Consider the following 24609-nt stretch of genomic DNA (forward strand, 5'->3'; position numbering starts at 1 on the left):
ACATCATTTCAGCCATTTAGTTTCTTACTTGTTTCTCACTGAAAATATCTATTCCCTCAACCCGTGATCCTCTTTACGTGAAACATGTAAGCATCGCATGCATGTGACAATAGGGCCTGACCTATAGCCTGTCATAATCACATCAATAAATTGGTTATGTACAAACTCCGAACATAGTAACATGTGACAGCAAAACGGATGCGGAGGACGTGAAAAAGAAACTTGAAATGGGCGAATGTTTACTGGTTGCTCAGGAGGGAAAGGGTTGCGTGAGTATTATGTGTGCCAAACAGTTGCTGTAGATTACAATATTATACATTTTTTGGACTATTTCGAACAGTGTAAACAACACTAAATAAGTATATGAAATTGTTAGAACAGACTAAAAACCGTTGCATGCATTTGTGAATTGCAGTTTATTTATTGTTTAGACAAATTTTTAAAGTTCCCTTTGTTATTTAATTTTAAAACTAAAATGCTTGATTGCATTTCAGAGCATGAATGTCTCATATGCTGTGTGATGGCATGAACAAATTAATGATTGATACAAAAGCTTATATATTTAAAGTTACGGTGTTAAGACTGAATAGGACACACTCTTAGGCCTACAGCTCGATGGGGGTTATACAAGGCTACTTATACAAAGCCTACTAACGACATTACTTATTTTTATAATGATTATCATAATAATAATCAGAAGGAGAAGGGCATAGGAGTGAGAGATGCGCGCATATTATGTGTGACAAGCAGGTGCTGTTAGATTACAATATTATTTATCTGCTTGTTTGGAACAGTGTAAACAACACTAAATAAGTAAAACCAGTATATTCGAAACCCAAAAAATGTTAACTCCTTTATTACAGCTGAATCTGTGAAATTGCTTTAGCCAATATTTTGCCGTTGCATGAGGCCTGCTGCTCACGGAATCAGGAGGCCATTAACTTCTTGCCGCACGGATCCCTTTAGCGGGATCATTTTCGTAAACAACCGCTGAATTGCAGAGCGCCAAATTCAAAAAATAATACAAAAAATATTTATAATCATGAAATCACAAGTGAAATATACCAAAACACAGCTTAGCTTGTTAATCCACCTATCGTGTCAGATTTTGAAAATATGCTTTACAGCGAAAGCAATCCAAGCGTTTGTGAGTTTATCAATCACTAGACAAAACGGTAAGAACAGCTAGCCCCAAATTAGCTTGGTCACGAAAGTCAGAAAAGCAATAAAATTAATCGCTTACCTTTGATAATCTTCGGATGTTTGCACTCACGAGACTCCCAGTTACACAATAAATGATATTTTTGTTCGATAAAGATTAGTTTTATAACCAGAAACCGCCATTTGGTTTGCGCGTTATGTTCAGAAAACCAAAGCCTCGTTCCGGTCCTGAAAGGTAGACGAAAATTCCAAAAAGTATCCGTAATGTTCGTAGAAACATGTCAAACGTTTTTTATAATCAATCCTCAGGTTGTTTTTAACATACATAATCGATAATATTTCAACCGGACGGTAACCTATTCAATACTACAGAGAAAGAAAATGTCGAGCTTCATCTCTCGCGCGCAGGAACTAATCAAAGGACACCTGACGCATTTTGAAAAATCTCGCTCATTTTTCAAAATAAAAGCTTGAAACTATGTCTAAAGCCTGGTCACAGCCTGAGGAAGCCATTGGAAAAGGAATCTGGTTGATACCCCTTTAAATGGAGGAGGGGCAGGCAACGGAACAGGGATTTTTTCAAATAAAAGGCACTTCCGGGTTGGATTTCCTCAGGTTTTCGACCTGTAAAATCAGTTCTGTTATACTCACAGACAATATTTTGACAGTTTTGGAAACTTTAGAGTGTTTTCTATCCTAATCTGTCAATTATGTGCATATTCTAGCATCTGGACCTGAGAAATAGTCCGTTTACCTTGGGAACGTTATTTTTCCAAACATAACAATTCTGCCCCCTAGCTGAAATAAGTTAAACAAACACTCAAACAGGAAACAGAAGCACGCTCTGGCTTATTTCTGTATATATACAGTGTATTCAGAAAGTATTCAGACCCCTTGATTTGTTCCACATTTTGTTACATTATAGCCTTATTCTAAAATGGATTAAATAGTTTTTCCCCTCATTAATCTACACACAATACACCATAATTACAAAGCAAAAACTGTTTTTTTTTTATGCATTTTTGAAAATGTATAAATATATATATAAAAAGAACATCACATTTACAAAAGTATTCAGACCCTTTACTTAGTACTTTGTTGAAGCACCTTTGGCAGCGATTACAGCCTCGAGTCTTCTTGGGTATGACGCTACGAGCTTGACACACCTGTATTTGGGAAGTTTCTCCCATTCTTTTCTGCAGATTCTCTCAAGCTCAGTCAGGTTGGATGGGGAGCTCACAGCTATTTTCAGGTCTCTCCAGAGATGTTCGATCGGGTTCAAGTCCGGGCTCTGGCAGGGCCACTCAAGGATATTCAGAGACTTGTCCTGAAGCCACTGCTGCGTTGTCTTGGCTGTGTGCTTAGGGTTATTGTCCTGTTGGAAGGTGAACCTTCACCCCAGTCTGAGGTCCTGAGCTCTCTGGAGCAGGTTTTCATCAAGGATCTCTCTGTACTTTGCTCCGTTCATCTTTCCCTTGATCCTGACTAGTCTTCCAGTTCCTGCCGCTGAAAAACATCCCCACAGCATGATGCTGCCACCACCATGCTTCACAGTAGGCATGGTGCCAGGTTTCCTCCAGATGTGACACTTGGCATTCAGGCCATAGAGTTAAATCTTGGTTTCATCAGACCAGAGAATCTTGTTTTTAATTTTTTGAGTGTCCTTTAGGTGCCTTTTGGCAAACTCCAACCTGGCTGTCATGTGCCTTTTTACTGAGGAGTGGCTTCTGTCTGGCCACTCTACCATAAAGGCCTGATTTGGTGGAGTGCTTCAGAGATGGTTGGCCTCATGGAAGGTTCTCCCATCTCCACAGAGGAACTCTGGAGCTCTGTGAAAATGACCATTGGGTTCTTGGTCACCTCCCTGATCAAGGCCCTTCTCCCCTGATTGCTCAGTTTGGCTGGGCGGTCAGCTCTAGGAAGAGTCTTGGTGGTTCCAAACTTCTTCCATTTAAGAATTATGGAGGCCACTGTGTTCTTGGGGACCTTCAATGCTGCAGACATTTTTTGGTACCCTTCCCCAGATCTGTGCCTCGACACAATCCTGTCTCGGAGCTTTACGGAAATTCCTTCGACCTCATGGCTTGGTTTTTGGTCTGACATGCACTGTCAACTGTGGGACCTTATATAGACAGGTGTGTGCCTTTCCAAACCATGTCAATCAATTGACTTTACCGCAGGTGGACTCCAATCAAGTTGTAAAAACATCTCAAGGATCAATTTCAAGTCTCAAGTCTCTTTGCTAACATTTCTAAAAACCTGTTTTTGCTTTGTCATTATGGCTTATTGTGTGTAGATTGAGGATTTGTATTTATTTAATCATTTTTAGAATAAGCCTGTAACCTAACAAAATGTGGAAAAAGTCGAGGGGTATGAATACTTTCTGAATGCACTGTATTTCTTTTTTTTCTGTTTTATACATTTGCTAAAACGTCTAAAAACCTGTTTTCACTTTGTCATTATTTTGTATTGTGTGTAGATTGAGGAAAGTGTTTTTAATCCATTTTAGAACAAGTTTGTAAAATAACAAAATGTGGAAAATGGGAATGGGTCTGAATACTTTCCGAATGCACTGTATATGGATGATATTTAAAGCCAGGCACATTTTAACAGTTAGGCTATTGATTATAGACCTAATTAAGTTGGGGTTTCCTCATTTTCTTAGGCAATTAAGCTAAGGCAAGGGCTGTTTCCTCGTCTCTGCTGCTGCTGCCTCCACCGCATTGTTGCCTGCCCGCTCGTCCGGCATCACTACTCTGGACGGTTCTGACTTAGAATATGTGGACAACAACAAATACCTAGGTGTCTGGCTAGACTGTAAACTCTCCTTTCGGACTAAACGTTAAGCATCTCCAATCCAAAATTAAATCTAGAATCGGCTTCCTATTCCGCAACAAAGCATCCTTCACTCATACTGCCAAACATACCCTCGTAAAACTAACCATCCTACCGATCCTCGACTTCGGCGATGTCATTTACAAAATAGCCTCCAACACTCTACTCAACAAATTGGATGCAGTCTATCACAGTGCCATCCGTTTTGTCACCAAAGCCCCATATATTACCCACCACTGCGACCTGTACGCTCTCGTTGGCTGGCCCTCGCTTCATACTCGTCGCCAAATCCACTGGCTCCAGATCATCTACAAGTCTCTGCTAGGTAAAGCCCCGCCTTATCTCAGCTCACTGGTCACCATAGCAGCACCCACCCGTAGCATGCGCTCCAGCAGGTATATCACACTGGTCAACCCCAAAGCCAATTCCTCCTTTGGCCGCCTTTCCTTCCAGTTCTCTGCTGCCAATGACTGGAACGAACTGCAAAAATCACTGTAGCTGGAGACTCATATCTCCCTCACTAGCTTTAAGCACCAGCTATCAGAGCAGCTCACAGAGCACTGCACCTGTACATAGCCCATCCAACTACCTCATCCCCATACTGTATTTATTTATTTATCTTGCTCCTTTGCACCCCAGTATCTCTACTTGCACATTCATCTTCTGCACATCTACCATTCCAGTGTCTAATTGCTATATTGTAATTACTTTGCAACCATGGCCTATTTATTGCCTTACCTCCCTTATCTTACCTCATTTGCACTCACTGTATATAGATTTTTATTTTTTCTACTGTATTATTGACTGTATGTTAGTTTATTCCATGTGTCACTCTGATGTTGTATGTGTCGAACTGCTGTGCTTTATCTTGGCCAGGTCGCAGTTGTAAATGAGAACTTGTTCTCAACTAGCCTACCTGGCTAAATAAAGGTGAAAAAAAAAATGTGTTCTCAATCCCAATATGGTGGTACACTTTGCTAATAGGCGCGAATCAGACAGGTGTCTTGTGCACCATAAAAATGTGACTGCTCATCTAAAGAAATCTCGGTTGACCAATAGCCTGACGACCAGTCGACTAAATGGGGTCAGCCCTAATGGAGAGAGTGGGAGAATCAGGGTGTAATAATGCCTTTTGAGATAATTTAGAACTTGGAGGCGTAGGGGGTTTGAAAGAGGGGGAGGCTAGGAGGAGGAGGAGTGGGAAATGAAAAGGAGTCATCCAAAATATGCAGAGTTGCTTAACTCTGTAGAGTAGAGGGAGGGAGAGAGGAAAACAGCTCGAGACTGGAGGGGAGAAGTGTTAATGCTTGAGAGGCCAAAAGGGGACCTGTGATGAAGATCAGATCGGCAAGCACCAGTGTTTTCCCTTGTTTTCTGCCTGAGCAAAAACAGCAGTGAGTCACCTTCTGCCTGCAGCCTGCCTTTTTAAAGAAAAAAAAGTAGGAGTCGCCCCAGAGAGGTTCAGAACTCAGGGCTGGACTTGGATTGAATCCAAGGAGCAATAAGAAAGAAAATCTCACTGCCTCACACACAGGCCTACACACACCCTTTCTGTCAGGGCGTCCACACACTCGCAGACAGGCACAGCAGGCTAGGGTTGGGTGCAGCCAGTGTTTAGAAGACGTGGGGTGTACGCACACTCAAACACGCTGTGTTGTTTGTGGATCTTGTGGAGAAATCCTGCTACAGAGAAGGGCGGCATCAAACTTTCTTGTTCTTGGAAACGCGACTCTGCCGGCAGCCTCTCTTTCCTGATATTCTCTTTGGAGTATGGATCCCTAAAATTTAAGGGAGGTTGTACTTAATCCTTCTACTGAAGAGGGACATGGCTATACAGTCAGGTAAAGATCTCTCTCTTTGCTGAGTATTTGTTTATATCAGCTTTTTGTTGTGGGTGTTGTCACTGTGTGTGTGCGTGCGTGTCATAGTGGCAGTTTAACTTTAACGGAGTGTTATATGTTAATGGCCAGGCTCTCCATTGTGTGAAGTATTTATTCCCATGTCACAGCTTCCTGTTAAAGTTTCACAGCCGCTCTGTAGGCCAATTGAACAGAGGAAAATAACTGTAATCATACTGAATCACACTGCCATAGCCAGACAGCATTATTTTGGTTTTACACCATCATTTGACGCGAATATAAAATGAGAACATGTATTTCAATTAGATTTCCATCACATTTATTTCTGCTTCTGTGGGAACGGTGGCTAAGTAAATGAATGAATGCAATTTTGGCATGTGTGCCTGTATGCTCTGGTGTTTTCTGTGGTAAAGTAACCTGACAACTATCCTACCTGGTTGAAAGAAGAAAGATCACGCTGTAAAAGAAGCCCAGATGTGGCAGGGGAGCCCGGAGCTGGGGTGCCCTGGAGGGGCTTCCCCGCTAAGAGGGGGGCTGGGGTGGGGTGAGCTGGGCTGGGATGGATGGACATATGGATGGAGGGTGGATAGGCAAGTCAGTGGGGATGATGGATTTGACTGTTCTCTCTGAGACGACAGCACTTCATTGAAAGCAGCTGGCCTGGCTATGACTGTCCTCTCCCGCAGGATAGATCTGGGACACTGATCCATGTCCCAGCTTTTCTGACTGTTGTGAATTTTGGGTTGGGACTGCAGAGCACAGATGAGCTAGACCTGCAACCCCCAGAGAGGTTGTCTGACTGGCTGGGTGTTGTGGAGCCCAGCCCAGCTCAGGGTTTGTCATGTTAAGCATGCTAGCTCCAGGGTTGTTTAGGGTGTGATTGACTGGGACTGTCTGGCCAGTCTGGCAGGGCAGGTCGTCAGTCTTGTCCTGTCTGTCACACTTGGCAACAGAGCAAGTTGGGGTATGTTAACGCATGACTAAAGGTGTGGCTCAGGGGCCTAAACTACTAGAGCTGGGAGAGAATGGGGGGAATAGTCATCGGGTTCTTTCAGAAAATATTCTGTCCATTTAACACGTCTTCTCCCCGTGTAGTGCAAGCCTAGGGATTTTTCATGGTTAGAGGAACAACATTTATTTGGGGAAATCAATTCTTAGAGCCCGCCTGAGGTTAGAACATTCCATTAATGTCATCCATGTGAAAAGGGACGTTATCATTTGTAGGCTTCAGGCTACATAATTACATAAATGTACACAAAAACACATGTTGTATGGAAACTTGGAAAGTACCCTAGAGATGTCCCTCTCCCACATTCTGTCCCCCTCTCTCGTTGGTCTCCGTGTGGGTACGGTGTGATCGGAGGCAGCCTGGAGGCTGTGAAGATTTCTAGCAGCAGTGGTAGGCTGTGGAGGAGCTGTGTGATTGAGTTTATGTAATTTGGAGGGAAGAGTGCCAGCAGCCTGGCAGGGATAGGAGGAGGAGAGGAGAGAAGAGGGGATGAAACAAAGAGAGGAGAGCAGGAAAGGGTTGAGGAAAGAGGTCCTAGAGGGGTCTCGGCTTAGCTAATGCAGGTGAGACACACCGCCGTTTCTGTCATCCATAGATTTTCAAGCAGAGTTAAGTCAAAACTGTAACTAGGCCACTCAGGAACATGGTAAACAATTCCAGTGTAGATTTGGCCTTTTGTTTTAGGTTGTTGTCTTGCTGAAAGGTGAATCTGTCTCCCAGTGTCTGTCGGAAAGCAGACTGAACCAGGTTTTCCTTTAGGATTTTGCCTGTACTTAGCGCTATTCCGTTTATTTGTATCCTTAAAATACTCCCTAGTCCTTGCCAATGACAAGCATACCCATAACATGATGCAGCCACCACCATGCTTGAAAATATAAGAGTGGTACTCAGTGTTGTGTTGGATTTGCCCCAAACATAATGCTTTTTATTCAGGACATAAAGTTAATTTCTTTGGGGGGTAAGACGCTACAAGCTTTGCACACGGATATACGTCATCAGATATGTCATCAGAGCGCGCAACAGAACATTGTACTGTCTACACTCGGTTTGTTGTTTATATTAAAACATTTGAATTAACAGGATCGACTTGACAACAGCCAGTGAAAGTGCAGGGCGCCAAATTCAAACAGAAATCTCATAATTAAAATTCCTCAAACATACAAGTATTTTACACAATTTTAAAGATAAACTTGTTGTTAATCCCACCACAGTGTCCGATTTCCAAAACACTTTACGACAAAAGCACACCATCTGATTATGTTAGGTCAGTACGTAGTCACAGAAAAAAGCAGCCATTTTTCCAGCCAAAGAGAGGAGTCACAAAAAGCAGAAATAGAGATAAAATTAATCACTAACCTTTGATGATCTTCATCAGATGACACTCATAGGACTTCATGTTACACAATACATATATGTTTTGTTCGATAAAGTTCATATTGATATCCCAAAATCTTAGTTTACATTGGCGCGTTATGTTCAGTAATGTTTTGCCTCCAAAACATCCGGTGATTTTGCAGAGAGCCACATCAATTTACAGAAATACTCATCATAAATGTTGATGAACAGATTTTAAAAAACTTTATGGAAAAAGCACACCATGCTATAATCTGAGTACGGCGCTAAGACACAAAAACAAGCCATACAGGTACCCGCCATGTTGTGGAGTCAACAGAAGTCAGAAATAGCATTATAAATATTCACTTACCTTTGATGATCTTCATCAGAATGCACTGCCAGGAATCCCAGTTCCACAATAAATGTTTGTTTTGTTCGATAAAGTCCATAATTTATGTCCAAACCTTTTTTTGTTCGCGCGTTTAGTTCAAAAATCCAAATTCATGACGCGCAGGCACACTTAGTTCGTAGAAACAAGTCAAACGATGTATAGAATCAATCTTTAGGATGTTTTTAACATAAATCTTCAATAATGTTTCAACCGGAGAATTCCTTTGTCTGTAGAAATGCAATGGAACGCAGCTAACTCTCACGGGGGCGCACCTGAGTGAGCTCGTGGCACTCTGCCAGACCCCTGACTCAATCAGCTCTTATTCCCTCATCCTTCACACTAAAAGCATCAAACAAGGTTCTAAAGACTGTTGACATCTAGTGGAAGCCTTAGGAAGTGCAATCGGACAAAATTTTACACTGTATATTGGATAGGCAAAGACTTGAAAACCTACAAACCTCAGATTTCCCACTTCCTGGTTGGATTTTTTCTCAGGTTTTTGCCTGCCATATGAGTTCTGTTATATTCACATACATCATTCAAACAGTTTTAGAAACTTCAGAGTGTTTTCTATCCAAATCTACTAATGATATGCATATCTTAGCTTCTGGGCCTGAGTAGCAGGCAGTTTACTCTGGGCACCTTATTCATCCAAGTTACTCAATACTGCCCCCAGCCATAAGAAGTCAATTAATATCATCACACCTTTTGAGATCCTTTGTCCATGAGAGAAAATTATTTCACCACCCCATTCCTTTTTCCACGCAACTTCATCTAAGAATGTAGAGTGAGTTTCCTGTTGACAGTACATGTCATATTCCTTTTCTTTTAGCCTGATCTTTTTTTATAATCTACTAAACCATTACTATCCAAACTGGCTATACTTATTTCACCCCTTCCAATAACAGGATACTATTCAGTATACATTGACCATAATTAGTGCTTGTAAAGTTACTGCCATCAGAGGTATTATGATGGTCAAAATCAGAGCTTTCAAAATGTCTGATATTTTTAATTCAAGAAATAGGTTCTAGCAATATTTGCTTTATTCCCTTGCCTGTTTGCCTGTGAGCCAATGCCACAGATGTTAGAAAATTAACACAAGACATTATGTGTGTAGTAAATCTGATTAGGTTGATATGTTTGACTTTGGATGTGATTTAGTGAGAGTGTGTATGTTGTCTGTATAAGAGTAATTCTTAACGTGTGATGTCCATATAACTCCGCCAATTTGCATGGTTGAGTGTCTATGTGTGTAACATCTGTGTATAGGCTTAATATTCATGATGATAATTGTAATCCATATCGTATCACCGTCATAGTTGCAACATAATTACCTTTAACATCATTGAAAAACACATCCCAGCATTTCAATAGCAATTGATGTTTCACATGATCATGAAAGAGACCTTGCATTACTTTAGAGACGGCTTCACTACAGTACAAGTGTATTCCGTACAATATGTTATTATTCCCCAATGCCCCTATTCTGATATCTTCACCTTGCTTGTTGTAAACATATATAAACTTGTAGACAAATACATAAAAAAGATAAACATTAAATTATAAAACAGTTCGACAACAGACAGGGAGAGAAGAGAAAAGAGAGAAAGAGAGAGAGAAGAGAGCGAGATCAGGTGTGTGTGTGTGTGTGTGTGTGTGTGTGTGTGTGTGTGTGAGCATGTAATTGAGTACGTGTGTGTTCATATCCATTTCATAGTGTTCAGATATATTTACAATTCCCATACTTTCTTTTTTTCGTAACCTGAAGTCCCTGTAGAATTTAGTACAGTCATAGTGTTATGGAGCTGTCTCAGAATAGCTGTCCATCTATATAGAGTTTGTCCACAATGAGAAAGGCACGCTTACCCTTCTCCCTTTCTTGCCTTTGTACCGGATACAGTCTCATACGACGTTCGTTTCTCTCCCTTGGAAATTGGTAATTGAGACCGAATTTGGTCCCTTTTAGCTACCTTCCCCTGCTTTTGATCAGCTCCTTTTGTTGGTAGTGTTCAAATTTTGCGATGATCGGTTGGGGAACCTTGCTCTTGTCGCTCCAAGTCCGTGTACTCGGTGGAAAGCCACCTTGTTAAGTCTCTATAGGAAGTTTCAAGGCGGATTGCATGAATTCTTTGATCGCGCCCTCTGGATTATTGGATGCGTCCTCAGGAATCCCAGGAAAAAAATATTTTCACGCATGCTACGACTTTGTATGTCTAGTAGCGACTCCGTCATCACCCTGTTTTCCTTGAGTAGACAATCCATGCTGGAATCGTGGATTTTTACCTTGGCTGTGAGTGCCTTATTTTCTCCTTGGAGCGTGAGAATTTCACTCTGGCTAAACGCCAAACTCCCCCTCAGCCCTGCTACCTCCGCACACAATTTTTCCAGTGTTGCATGGATTCCAGTCAGAGCACTAGCCTCTACTTACTTACTCTACAACGGTAAGTAAATTACCCTTGTCTGTAGATTAATCTGTTTTTCTTTTTTTTGTCGGGTTAAAGTTATTTTGTGAGGTATTCAGATCTTTCCATGATGGAGTATGTTGTTCCTCCATAGCGTAAAGCTGTTGGTACTCGTCGATTTCCCTATGGATCTCCTTAGTATCCAGGTTGGCTCTTTACTGCAAGCAGTTGTTTTACGAAAAGATAACAATGAGTCTTTCCCACGACGACGACAGGTGTCTGTGGTACAACCAGCTTGCACTCGCGGAATCCACGCAACAACAAAAAATGGAACACAAGCTTGCAGTCCCAGCCGTAAAGGCTAAGCGCGTCGTGGAATCCTTAGCAACAAAACTTTAGTTCTGATTAAAATCGATTTAACTTCTAATTGCACACCATCCCGGATCCGGGAGCACCCCCATCAGTAAAAAAGCTGACTAGCATAGCCTAGCATAGCGTCACAAGTAAATACTAGCATCTAAATATCATTAAATCACAAGTCCAAGACACCAGATGAAAGATACACATCTTGTGAATCCAGCCATCATTTCTGATTTTTAAAATGTTTTACAGGGAAGACACAATATGTAAATCTATTAGCTAACCACGATAGCAAAAGACACAACTTTTTTTTCCCACCATTTTTTTCCTGCATAGGTAGCTATCACAATTTCGACCAAATAAAGATATATATAGCCACTAACCAAGAAACAACTTCATCAGATGACAGTCTGATAACATATTTATTGTATAGCATATGTTTTGTTCGAAAAATGTGCATATTTCAGGTATAAATCACAGTTCTACATTGCAGCTGCAATCTGAAATAGTGCCGAAGCAGCCAGAATAATTACAGAGACCAACGTCAAATACCGAAATACTCATCATAAAACATTTCTGAAAAATACACAGCGTACAGCAAATTAAAGACCAACATCTTGTGAATCCAGCCAATATTTCAGATTTTTTAAGTGTTTTACAGCGAAAACACAATATAGCATTATATTAGCTTACCACAATAGCCAGAAACACAAGCCGTTTACCAGCAGCAAAGGTTAGCGATCGTAACAAGCCAGCAAAAGATATATAATTTTTGACTAACCTTCATAAACTTCTTCAGATGACAGTCCTGTAACATCATATTACACAATGCATATAGGGTTTGTTCGAAAATATGCATATTTAGCGGCACAAATCGTGGTTATACAATGTGATTAGTAGTCAAACTTCAAGCAATCTGTCCGGCGCCATCTTGGAGAGGCACCTAATCTAATCGATAACTAATCGTAAACTTGACTAAAAAATACAGGTTGGACAGCAAATGACACATTAGTTCTTAATGCAACCGCTGTGTTAGATTTTTAAAATTAACGTTACTCGACATACAGCGTGCGTTACAGCGAGACCATGCCGAAATTAATGGCGGACTAATAATTTTACATGTTTCCACAGAAATACGAATTAACATCATAAATAGCTCTTACTTTTGGAAGATCTTCCATCAGAATCTTGGGCAAGTGGTCCTTTGTCCAGAACAATCGTCTTTTGGTTGAAAGATGTCCTCTACTCCTGTAGAAATTAGCTGCTAACGCCGATGTACCGGAGAGGTGTCCAACTCGCGATAACGCCTGACAAAGAAACTCCAGAAAATCGCAATAAACTGATATAAACTGCTATAAGTCGGTTTAAATTAACTACCTTATGAAGTTTTTAAGACAAAAAACAAATTAAATCAGAGGCGGAGATATAGAACTGCTAAACCGAAAGCTTTTCAAGACGCCATGCTGGTGTCCCCCCTGCGTCAGGCGCCGCGTCGAAAAGGTCGGTCCTTCCGTTCCAAGACGATTTATAGTGCCCCAGATGATGCAATCTACTCCATTCAAAGTCTCACCGCTTACTGACATCTAGTGGAAGGCGGCTGCAGTGCATGTAGCCCCATAGCTTACATTGGAATTTATAAACCGGCCATAGAACAGAGACCTCGATTTCAGAAATCTCACTTCCTGTCAGGAAGTGGGCTGCAGAATGAGTTCTGTTTCACTCAGAGAAATAATTCAAACGGTTTTAGAAACTAGAGAGTGTTTTCTATCCAATAGTAATAATAATATGCATATTGTACGAGCAAGAATTGAGTACTAGGCAGTTTAATTTGGGAACGAAAAATCTACAAAGTGTAAACAGCACCCCCTATTGAGAAAAGGTTAACTTCTTGACGCACGGATCCCTTTAGCGGGATCATTTTCATAAACAACCGCTGAATTGCAGAGCGCCAAATAAAAAAAAAAATATATATATATATTTTTATTCATGAAATCACAAGTGAAATATACCAAAACACAGCGTAGCTTGTTGTTAATCCACCTATCGTGTCAGATTAAAAAAAATAATATATATATGCTTTACAGCGAAAGCAATCCAAGCGTTTGTGAGTTTATCAATCACTAGACAAAACAGTAAGAACAGCTAGCCGCAAATTAGCTTGGTCACGAAAGTCAGAAAAGCAATAAAATTAATCGCTTACCTTTGATCTTTGGATGTTTGCATTCACGAGACTCCCAGTTACACAATAAATGTTCTTTTTGTTCGATAAAGATTAGTTTTATAACCAGAAACCGCCATTTGGTTTGCGCGTTATGTTCAGAAAACCACAGGCTAGTTCCGGTCCTGAAGGGCAGACGAAAATTCCAAAAATAATTTCTTTAATGTTCGTAAAAACATGTCAAACGTTTTTATTAATCAATCCTCAGGTTGTTTTTAACATACATAATCGATAACATTTCAACCGGACAGTAAACTATTCAATACTACAGAGAAAGAAAATGTCCAGCTACAACTCTCGGGCGCATGAACTAATCAAATGACACCTGATACGTTTTGATAAATCTCACTCATTTTTCAAAATAAAACCTTGAAACTATGTCTAAAGCCTGGTCACAGCCTGAGGAAGCCATTGGAAAAGGAATCTGGTTGATACCCCTTTAAATAGAGGAGGGGCAGGCAACGGAACAGGGATTTTTCCAAATAAAAGGCACTTCCGGGTTGGATTTCCTCAGGTTTTCGCCTGCAAAATCAGTTCTGTTATACTCACAGACAATATTTTGACAGTTTTGGAAACTTTAGAGTGTTTTCTATACTAATCTGTCAATTATATGCATATTCTAGCATCTGGGCATGAGAAATAGTCCGTTTACCTTGGGAACGTTATTTTTCATAACATAAAAATAGTGCCCCCTAGCTGAAAGAGGTTAACGGGATCTCAGCCATAAGAAGTTAACAAAATGTTGATTTGAATGTGCATATAGTCAGGAATGATTCTCAAGGAAGGTGGATCTTTTTGAATATGAAAGTGGACGAAAAAAAGATTTGGCTCATTAATCAATATGGTCCAAATCAGGATGATCCATACTTCTTCGAAAACATTTATACCAATTTATTGAACTTACAGGAAACAAAAATCAAATCATTATGGTAGGAGACTATAACACAGTGTTAAGTACCTCAACGGACCATAAAGGAAATCACTCTACAAACTATCTTCACTGTGCCCTTAAGGAAATCTCAAATATTATGGACACATTAGAAATAGTGGATATTTGGAGACTAAAAAACCCTGACCTAGTGAGATCTACATGGAGGAGACTTAATCATGCTCGTCGTCTTGACTACTTTCTTGTCTTTTTCTCTTTTGCATCAAAGGTTAAAGTTTTAATAGGAGACCGAATGCGGTCGGATCATCATCCAATTGGCATTCACATAACTCTTATAGATTTTCCACGTGAACGGGAATATTGGAAATGTAATCAAAGTTTACTGGAGGATAACCTATTTTTAAAAGAGACTAAATAATTTAACAATTTTTCCAGTATATAATAGGTTCAGCAAATCCCCTTATGGTTTGGGATACTGTTAAATGTACTTTCAGAGGTCATTCAATTCAATATTCATCAATATGAATGGAGACTTTTATTTCCCTCACCAACTTTAAACATCTGCTATCTGAGCAGCTAACTGATCGCTGTACATAATCCATCTGTAAATAGCCCACCCAATTTACCTACCTCATCCCCATACTGTTTTTATTTATTTACTTTTCTGCTCTTTTGCACACCAGTATCTCTACTTGCACATGATCATCTTATGTTTTATCACTCCAGTGTTAATCTGCTAAATTGTAAATATTCGCTCCTATGGCCTATTTATTGCCTACCTCCTCATGTCTTTTGCACACAATGTATATAGACTTTTTGAAATTTATTATTATTATTATTATATATATATTTTTTCCTACTGTGTTATTGACTTGTTTATTGTTTACTCCATGTGTAACTCTGTGTTGTTGTCTGTTCACACTGCTATGCTTTATCATGGCCAGGTCACAGTTGTAAATGAGAACTTGTTCTCAACTAGCCTACCTGGTTAAATAAAGGTGATTATTATTTTTTTTTTTATAATAATAAAATAAAAACCTGCCTAAAGAGACAAGACTAACAAGGGAAATCCATGAACTAATAGTACAGGTAGATGGCAATAAAAATGATACTACGGAGATACAAAATATGTTAGAGGAAAAATAAAAAGAACTTGAGGAACTTATTCAAGAACGATCTAATGTAATCTATTACAAAAATAAAGCAAACTGGATGGAATATGGAGAAAAATGCACAAAATTCTTCCTGAATCTCCAATACAGGAACGCTAACAAAAATTATTTGCAGAAACTCGCTACTGAAGACAGAGTCCTCTATGATTCTCCAAATTATATTTTAAAGAGGAAGCTAATTATTTTAGGCAGATGTTCTCTTTTCCATCTCATCCTCTCCCACTGAAGGAAGATTACGGTAAGGAATTCTTTCCAAATAATATAAAAAATGGAAAATTAACAAATGTACAGAAAGATAAGTGCAAAGGCCCAATTATAGAGGAATACCTTTTTGAGGCTATTAAATCCTTTAATTCTGGAAAAACCCCAGGGCTTGATGGCATACCGGTAGAGGTAAGCCTTTTTTGATATACTAAAAGCTCCATTGTTAGATTTGTTTGAACTACTCCTATAAAAATGGTAGTCTGTCAGGTTCTCAGCAGGAAGGTCTGTTTTCTCTGTTATTATAACAAGACCCAGATGGCAAATATAAAGACCCAGTCTGTCTAAAAAACTGGGGGCCCCTTACACTTCAATGTTGTGATGCGAAAATACTAGCGAAATGCATAGCACTCAGAATTAAAAGGGTTTTACCAGGTATTGTTCATCCTGATCAGCCTGGATTTTTCCATTTCGGTAATTATCTAATAAAAGGTGTTTAAAAGAATGTATAGCAACCCCAGGTGTAAAATAGTAAATAACGGCTACTTCTAAGAGAGTTTTGAATTGTCAAGAGGAGTTAAACAAGGGTGTCCGCTGTCACCATATCTATTCATTATGGCCATTGAAATGCTAGCTATTAAAATCAGATCCAATAACAACATTAGAGGATTAGAAATACAAGGCTTAACAACAAAGCTGTCCATGTATGCCGATGACTCAGGTTTTATATTAAGTCCGCAAGCTAGATCCCTGCAATGTCTCATGGAAGATCTAGATCATTTCTCTGGACTAAAACCTAATTATGATAAGTGTACAATATTACATATTGGATTTTTTTTTTTAAATACAACTTTTACATTACCCTGCAGTTAACCTATAAAATGGGCTGATGGTGAAGTAGACATACTTGGTATTCATATCACAGAAGATATAAATAAACTCTCCACAATGAATTTCAATAGAGAACTGGTAAAAATAGACAGATCCTGTAACCATGGAGAGGTAAATACCTGTCTATTTGTGGAAAAATTGCCATGATTAACTCCTTAGTCATATCTCAGTTTACTCACTTACTTATGGCGCTACCTACTCCTGATGATTTGTTTTTCAAATCATATGAGCAAATATTTTGCTTTATCTGGGACGCTAAATCAGACAAAATACAGCATGCATATCTATATTATGAATTGGGTGGGTGGGTTGAGATTATTAAATATAAAAGCACTAAACCTCTCTCTAAAAACTTCACTTATTCAAAAGTTTTACTTGAGCCCTAAATGGTTCTCAAGTAGATTACTAAGAAAAGCTCTTCCATTGTTTAAAAATGACCTTTTTTCCTTTGTGCAGATTGCAATGATTAATTGAAAATGATACTTTTTTCAAAGTATCTCTCTTTTTCAAACAAGCATTGCAGAGCTGGCTACAATTTTCAATTTCATCCCCCTGAAAAGATAACAAATATTATGGCTGAACTCAAATGTGCTGGTTGATAAAATACCTGTATTTATGGGAAAGATGTTTGAAAAGGGTATTTTGTTCTGAAATGATATTGTAAATTGGAATGGTAGAGTTATGTCCTTCATGGAGTTATCAGAATTGTACGGGAAGGTCTGCTCAATCCAAAAGTATAACCAATTGATAGCATTACCCCAAAAATGGAGGAGGCAGGTGGCAGTGGGAGGTGGTAGGGAACTGGTCTGTCTGCCCAATCTAAAGGATCAATACTGGCGAAGGAATAAAAATAGCATAAATAGGAAAGTATACCAGTTTAATTTGAGGACCAGGATGTTGACAACTGTGCCATTCAGATTGCAAAATAGTTGGGAAGAGATTTTTGATTCCATGGTACAGGGTGTATGATTTGATATATAAAACAACGCAAGATTCAAGACTTCGCGCTTTTCAGCTAAAATTATTGTATAGATTTCTTGCCACCAGCAAAATGTTGAATGTTTGGGGCATAAAATCATCGAAGCTCTGCAGATTTTGTTGTGAGGATACAGAATCAATAGACCATTTATTTTGGTATTGCCCTCAGGTAGCCTGTTTCTGGTCTCAGGTTCAGGAATGGCTGAAAATGCATAGCATTGATCTAAAATTGACCCTAGAAATAGTACTGTCAGGAGATCTGGAGAGACCGGGTCAGTCAATTACTAATATACTAATACTCTTAGTAAAAGTATTTATCTTCAACTTAAATCTGTGGGTTCTATTCAATTAGAAAGATTTAAATTATATGTTAAACATCACAGCATAGTTGAAAGATAGGTGTTACGTAGAAACTCGAAGAGGGTGGCCAGCAGAGAGAGATTGGATGGGCTGAGGGAAGCTGAGAGTTGGGATGTGGAATTGGAGACAAGTGGGAGTGGAGTTGCTGTGCGGGAGATAGAATGATGGTCAAAGATAAAAGTACAAAAAAAAGTCTAAATAAACATAATAAAATGTACGTTTGAATGACGCTAGTGGGCAGTGTTTTTACAACTAATGCTGGTTTGCCTGAGGCTGATGCCGTGCAGGAGTTTGTACACATTTATATACACACACTCTCATTCAAATAAACGCATAAAAGAACACACACATACATGTAATAGTGCCAGACATGCACACCAACATATACAGTTGGCATTGCTCTTATGATTTTAGTAGTCCTTGATGTTCTTTTGATATTTGTAAAAAAAATTGCATTGCTTTTTTCTGTCTTCTTATTTTTTCTCTTTAGTTAATTCTCTTGGTTGTTGGTGCATTGGGGGGTTCTTGTGGGTGGGGAATGGAATTAATTGTATTTTTATTTTGGGGGGGACTATGGGAGGGTTCTCGAATGGTTGAGGGACAGCTATTGGGGAACTGTGGAGGGATCTTGGAGGGTTCGTGTTCACGTTTTTGGCCTAGTGGCAGATGTATCAACGTGCCCTTGAGCAGGGCATTGACCCTGGATGTTTCTGTGTGTCTCTCTGAATGGGAGTCTGTTGGATGACTGGTATGATGTAGTTGTTGACCGGCTTCACTGCAAGCATATTGTATGTTTCGGATATTCAATACATAAAATAAAATTTAAAAAAAGGTAATTTCTTTGCCACATTTTTGCAGTTTTACTTTTGTTGCGAGCAGGATGCATGTTTTGGAATATATTTATACTGTACAGGCTTCCTTCTTTTCACTCTGTCAATTAGGTTATGTGACTTGTTAAGCACAATTTTACTCCTAAACTTATTTAGGCGTGACATAATAAAGGGTTGAATACTTATTGACTCAAGACATTTCAGCTTTACATTTTTAATTAATTTGTAAACATTTAAAAAAACATAATTCCACTTTGACATTATGTGGTATTGTGTATAGGCCAGTGGCACAATCTCAATAAAATCTATTTTAAATTCAGGCTGTAACGCAACACAATGTGGAAAAAGTCAAAGGGTTTGAATACTTTCTGAAGGCACTGTATATGTATATAGGGTTAACCCAAACTTGAACCCTTACTCCTAACCCTAATTCTAACCTTAATTCTAATTGTAACCCTGAACCTATCCCCTAAGCCTAAAATAGCCTTTGTCATCGTGGGGATTTCTGGTACCTACGACGATTCACTCTATCACTCTATCACTCTATCACTCTATCACTCTATCACTCTTTCTCTCACACTCACACTCTCACACACACACACACACACACACACACACACACACACACACACACACACACACACACACACACACACACACACACACACACACACACACACACACACACACAGAGAGAAAAATGCTTTTTACTGTTGCACTGACAGACTACAGCACATATCACAGTGCTTCATTAGTTACAGCTTTGATTTGTTATCCAATAAAGTCCTGGAGTAATACAAATTCTGAGCGTAACTAAACAGTCTCCTGGGATAGGTTGTCCCCTTAAACTATAGTAGCTGCTTTATCAGCCAACCACAGCCTGTTGCTCTTGGCAACCGCTGCTACAGTTGAAGTCGGAAGTTTACATAAACTGAGTTTAAATGTCTTTAGCTAAGGTGTTTCACAATTCCTGACATTTAATCCTGGTAAAAATTCCCTGTCTTAGGTCAGTTAGGATCACCACTTTTATTTTGAGAATGTGAAATGTCAGAATAATAATAGAGAGAATTATTTATTTCAGCTTTTTATTTCTTTCATCACATTCCCAGTGGGTCAGAAGTTCACATACACTCAGTTAGTATTTGGTAGCATTGCCTTAAAATTGTTTAACTTGGGTCAAACGTTTTGGGTAGGCTTCCCACAATAAGTTGGGTGAATTTTGGCCCATTCCTCCTGACAGAGCTGGTGTAACTGAGTCAGGTTTGTAGGCCTCCTTGCTCGCACAGGCTTTTTCAGTTCTGCCCCAAATGTTCTATAGGATTGAGGTCAGGGCTTTGTGATGGCCAATCCAATACCTTGACTTTGTTGTCCTTAAGCCATTTTGCCACAACTTTGGAAGTATTCTTGGGGTCATTGTCCATTTGGAAGACCCATTTGCGACCAAGCTTTAACTTCCTGACTGATGTCTTGAGATGTTGCTTAAATATATCCACATCTTTTTCCTCCTCCTGATGCCATCTATTTTGTGAAGTGCACCAGTCTCTCCTGCAGCAAAGCACCCGCACAACATGATGCTGCCACCCCCGTGCTTCACGGTTGGGAGGGTGTTCTTCGGCTTGCAAGCCTCCCCCTTTTCCCTCCAAACATAACGATGGTCATTATGGCCAAACAGTTCTATTTTTGTTTCATCAGACCAGAGGACATATCTCCAAAAAGTACGATCTTTGTCACCATGTGCAGTTGCAAACCGTAGTCTGGCTTTTTTATGGCGGTTTTGGAGCAGTGACTTCTTCCTTGATGACCGGCCTTTCAGGTTATGTCAGTATAGGACTCGTTTTACTGTGGATATAGATACTTTTGTTCCTGTTTCCTCCAGCATCTTCACTAGGTCCTTTGCTGCTGTTCTGGGATTGATTTGCACTTTTCGTACCAAAGTACGTTCATCTCTAGGAGACAATGTGTCTCCTTGCTGAGCGATATGACGGCTACGTGGTCCCATGGTGTTTATACTTGCGTACTATTGTTTGTACAGATGAACGTGGTACCTTCAGGCGTTTGGAAATTGCTCCCAAGGATGAACCAGACTTGTGGAGGTCTACAATTAATTTTCTGTCTTGGCTGATTTTATTTTGATTTTCCCATGATGTCAAGCAAAGAGGCACTGAGTTTGAAGTTAGTCCTTGAAATACATCCACAGCTACACCTCTAATTGACTCAAATGATGTCAATTAGCCTATCAGAAGCTTCTAAAGCCATGACATAATTTTCTAGAATTTTCCAAGTTGTTTAAAGGCACAGTCAAATTATTGTATGTAAACTTCTGACCACTGGAATTGTGACACAGTGAAATAATCTGTCTGTAAATAATTGTTGGAAAAAAGTACATTTTTGGAATTTCTTACATTAATGCGTTTGAGCAAATCAGTTGTGTTGTGACAAGGTAGGGGTGGTATACAGAAGATAGCCCTATTTGGTAAAAGACCAAGTCCATATTATGGCAAGAATAGTCCATTACTTTATGACATCAAGGTCAGTCAATCCGATAAAGCGTTTTTTTTTTACATTTTGAAAGTTTCTTCAAGTGCAGTCGCAAAAGCCATCAAGCGCTATGATGAAACTGGCTCTCACGAGGACCGTCACAGGAAAGGAAGACCCAGAGTTACCTCTGCTGCAGAGGATAAGTTCATTAGAGTTAACTGCACCTCAGATTGCAGCACAAATAAATGCTTCATAGAGTTAAAGAAACATTCACATCTCAACATCAACTGTTCAGAGGAGACTGCGTGAATCAGGCCTTCATGGTCGAATTACTGCAAAGAAACCACTACTAAAGGACACCAACAAGAAGAAGAGACTTGCTTGGGCCAAGAAAACATGAGCAATGGACATTAGACCGGTGGAAATCTGTCCTTTGGCCTGATGAGTCCAAATTTGAGATTTTTGGTTCCATCTGCCGTGTCTTTCTGAGACACAGAGTAGGTGAACAAATCTATCTCCGCATTTGTGGTTCCCACCGTGAAGCACGGAGGAGGTGTGATAGTGTCACCAGCAAAGCACCCCCACACCGTCAGTGATTTATTTTGAGTTCAAGGCACACTTAACCAGCATGTCTACCACATGAATGTATAGTTAAAGTGACTATGCATATATGATAAACAGAGAGTAGCAGCAGCATAAGAAGAGTGGTTGGGGAGGGGGGCACACAATGCAAATAGTCTGGGTAGCCATTTGATTGCCTGTTCAGGAGTCTTATGGCTTGGGGGTAAAAACGGTTGAGAAGCCTTTTTGTCCTAGACTTGGTACCGCTTCCCATGCGGTAGTAGAGAGAACAGTCTATGCCTGTGGTGGCTGGGGTCTTTGACAATTTTTAGGGCCTTCCTCTGACACCGCCTGGTGTAGAGGTCCTGGATGGCAGGCAGGCAGCTTAGCCCCAGTGATGTACTGGGCCGTACGCACTACCCTCTGTAGTGCCTTGCGGTCAGAGCAATTGCCGTATCAGGCAGTGATGCAACCAGTCAGGATGCTCTCGATGTTGCAGCTGTAGAAACTTTTGAGGATCTCAGGACCCATGCCAAGTATTTTTTGTTTCCTGAGGGGGAATTGGCTTTGTCGTGCCCTCTTCACGACTGTCTTGGTGTGTTTGGACCATTCTAGTTTGTTGGTGATGTGGACACAAAGGAACTTGAAGCTCTCAACCTGCTCCACTACAGCCCCGTCGATGAGAATGGGGGCGTGCTCGGTCCTCCTTTTCCTGTAGTCCACAATCATCTCCTTAGTCTTGGTTACGTTGAGGGATGATTGTTATTCTGGCACCACCTGGCCAGGTCTCTGACCTCCTCCCTATAGGCTGTCTCGTCGTTGTCGGTGATCAGGCCTACCACTGTTGTGTCGTCTGCAAACTTAATGATGGTGTTGGAGTAGTGCCTGGCCATGCAGTCGTGGGTGAACAGGGAGTACAGAAGGGGACTGAGTACGCGTCTCTGTGGAGCTCCAGTGTTGAGGATCAGAGCGTGGCAGATGTGTTGCTACCTACCCTCACCACCTGGGGGCGGCCCGTCTGGAAGTCCAGGATCCAGTTGCAGAGGGAGGTGTTTAGTCCCAGGATCCTTAGCTTAGTGATGAGCTTTGAGGGTACTATGGTGTTGAACGCTGAGCTGTAGTCAATGAATAGCATTCTCACATAAGTGTTCCTTTTGTCCAGGTGGGAAAGGGCAATGTGTAGTGCAATAGAGATTGCATCATCTGTGGATCTGTTTGGGTGGTATGCAAATTAGAGTGGGTCTAGGGTTTCTGGGATAATGGTGTTGTGAGCCATTACCAATCTTTCAAAGCACTTCATGGCTACGGACGTGAGTGCTACGGGTCTGTAGTCATTTAGGCAGGTTGCCTTTGTGTTCTTGGGCACAGAGACTATGGTGGTCTGCTTGAAACATGTTGGTATTACAGACTCAATCAGGGACATGTTGAAAATGTCAGTGAAGACTCCTGCCAGTTGGTCAGCACATGCCTGAAACACATGTCCTGGTAATCCGTCTGGCCCCGCAGCCTTGTGTATGTTGACCTGTTTAAAGGTCTTACTCACGTTGGCTACGGAGAGCGTGATCACACAGTCGTCCGGAACAGCTGATGCTCTCATGCATGCCTCAGTGTTGCTTGCCTCGAAGCGAGCATAGAAGTGATTTAGCTCGTCTGGTATGCTCGTGTCACTGGGCAGCTCGTGGCTGTGCTTCCTTTTGTAGTCTGTGCACGTTTGCAAACTATTACAATCTCTCACCATATAAACTCACTGACACGCCTTTGTGCACTTCAATTGAAATACGTTTTATGTTATGTTTTATGCTATCTTGGCTTGTGCCACAAGTTGTGATATAATTGATTTATGTGGTGTGTTCGCTAGTCAGCTTCATATACAGTTTGTGGGATCTATTGTTAGTGAGCCTGTGATGTTTGGGCTTTTTGCTTGGGTATGGTTGTAACACTGAAAACACATTGGGGGACTGAGGTTAGGTCTGCTGTATAGCAGTAAGGTTAAGTTTCCCTGACACACTGATATAGGCTGAGGTCAATGTTGCTTTGTATGCCCCAAATGATTTAGTTTCGGATTGAGGGAAGGTAAGCTGATCCTTGATCTGTTCATACAGGCAGTTTATGGTTATGGGTCAGATTGAGGAAAAGGTAAGCTGATCCTTGATCTGTTCCTACAGGCATCTTATGGTTATGTCCAGATTGAGGAAAAGTTAAGCTGATCCTTGATCTGTTCCTACAGGCATCTTATGGTTATGGGTCAGATTGAGGAAAAGGTAAGCTGATCCTTGATCTGTTCCTACAGGCATCTTATGGTTATGTCCAGATTGAGGAAAAGTTAAGCTGATCCCTGATCTGTTCCTACAGGCATCTTATGGTTATGTCCAGATTGAGGAAAAGTTAAGCTGATCCTTGATCTGTTCCTACAGGCATCTTATGGTTATGGGTCAGATTGAGGAAAAGATTGAGGAAAAGGTAAGCTGATCCCTGATCTGTTCGTACAGGCAGCTTCTATCCCGAGCTCCCATTGAGAGGCTGCCCACCGTCTTTTACCATCCTAATGTTACATAAGACTCAACAAGTGGAGCAGCAGGGTAGACTAGTGGTTAGAGTGGTTGGACTAGTAACCGAAAGTGAACTCAGCTCAAGATCGAATCCCCGAGCTGACAAGGTAAAAATCTATCCTTCTGC

The 24609-nt window shown here is 40.5% G+C and overlaps 1 protein-coding gene across 10 annotated transcripts in view; it reads left to right on the plus strand.

Moving 5' to 3' along the window:
• The window catches only part of LOC139571274 (myocardin-related transcription factor A-like), a 91456-nt gene that overhangs the window by 29040 nt on the left and 37807 nt on the right, over positions 1-24609 (plus strand). The window contains exon 1 of one of the 10 annotated variants that reach the window (XM_071393989.1): positions 5334-5837. The exons of the other annotated variants lie outside the window; for them this stretch is intronic. Coding sequence (XP_071250090.1) covers positions 5822-5837 — 16 coding nt within the window. The 5' untranslated portion in view covers positions 5334-5821. Of the gene's footprint in view, positions 1-5333; positions 5838-24609 lie in introns of those variants that run through there. 10 annotated transcript variants of the gene reach the window in all.

The sequence above is a fragment of the Salvelinus alpinus genome, chromosome 3, assembly GCF_045679555.1.
Source record: "Salvelinus alpinus chromosome 3, SLU_Salpinus.1, whole genome shotgun sequence".
In the NCBI taxonomy this organism is placed as follows: Eukaryota; Metazoa; Chordata; class Actinopteri; order Salmoniformes; family Salmonidae; genus Salvelinus; species Salvelinus alpinus.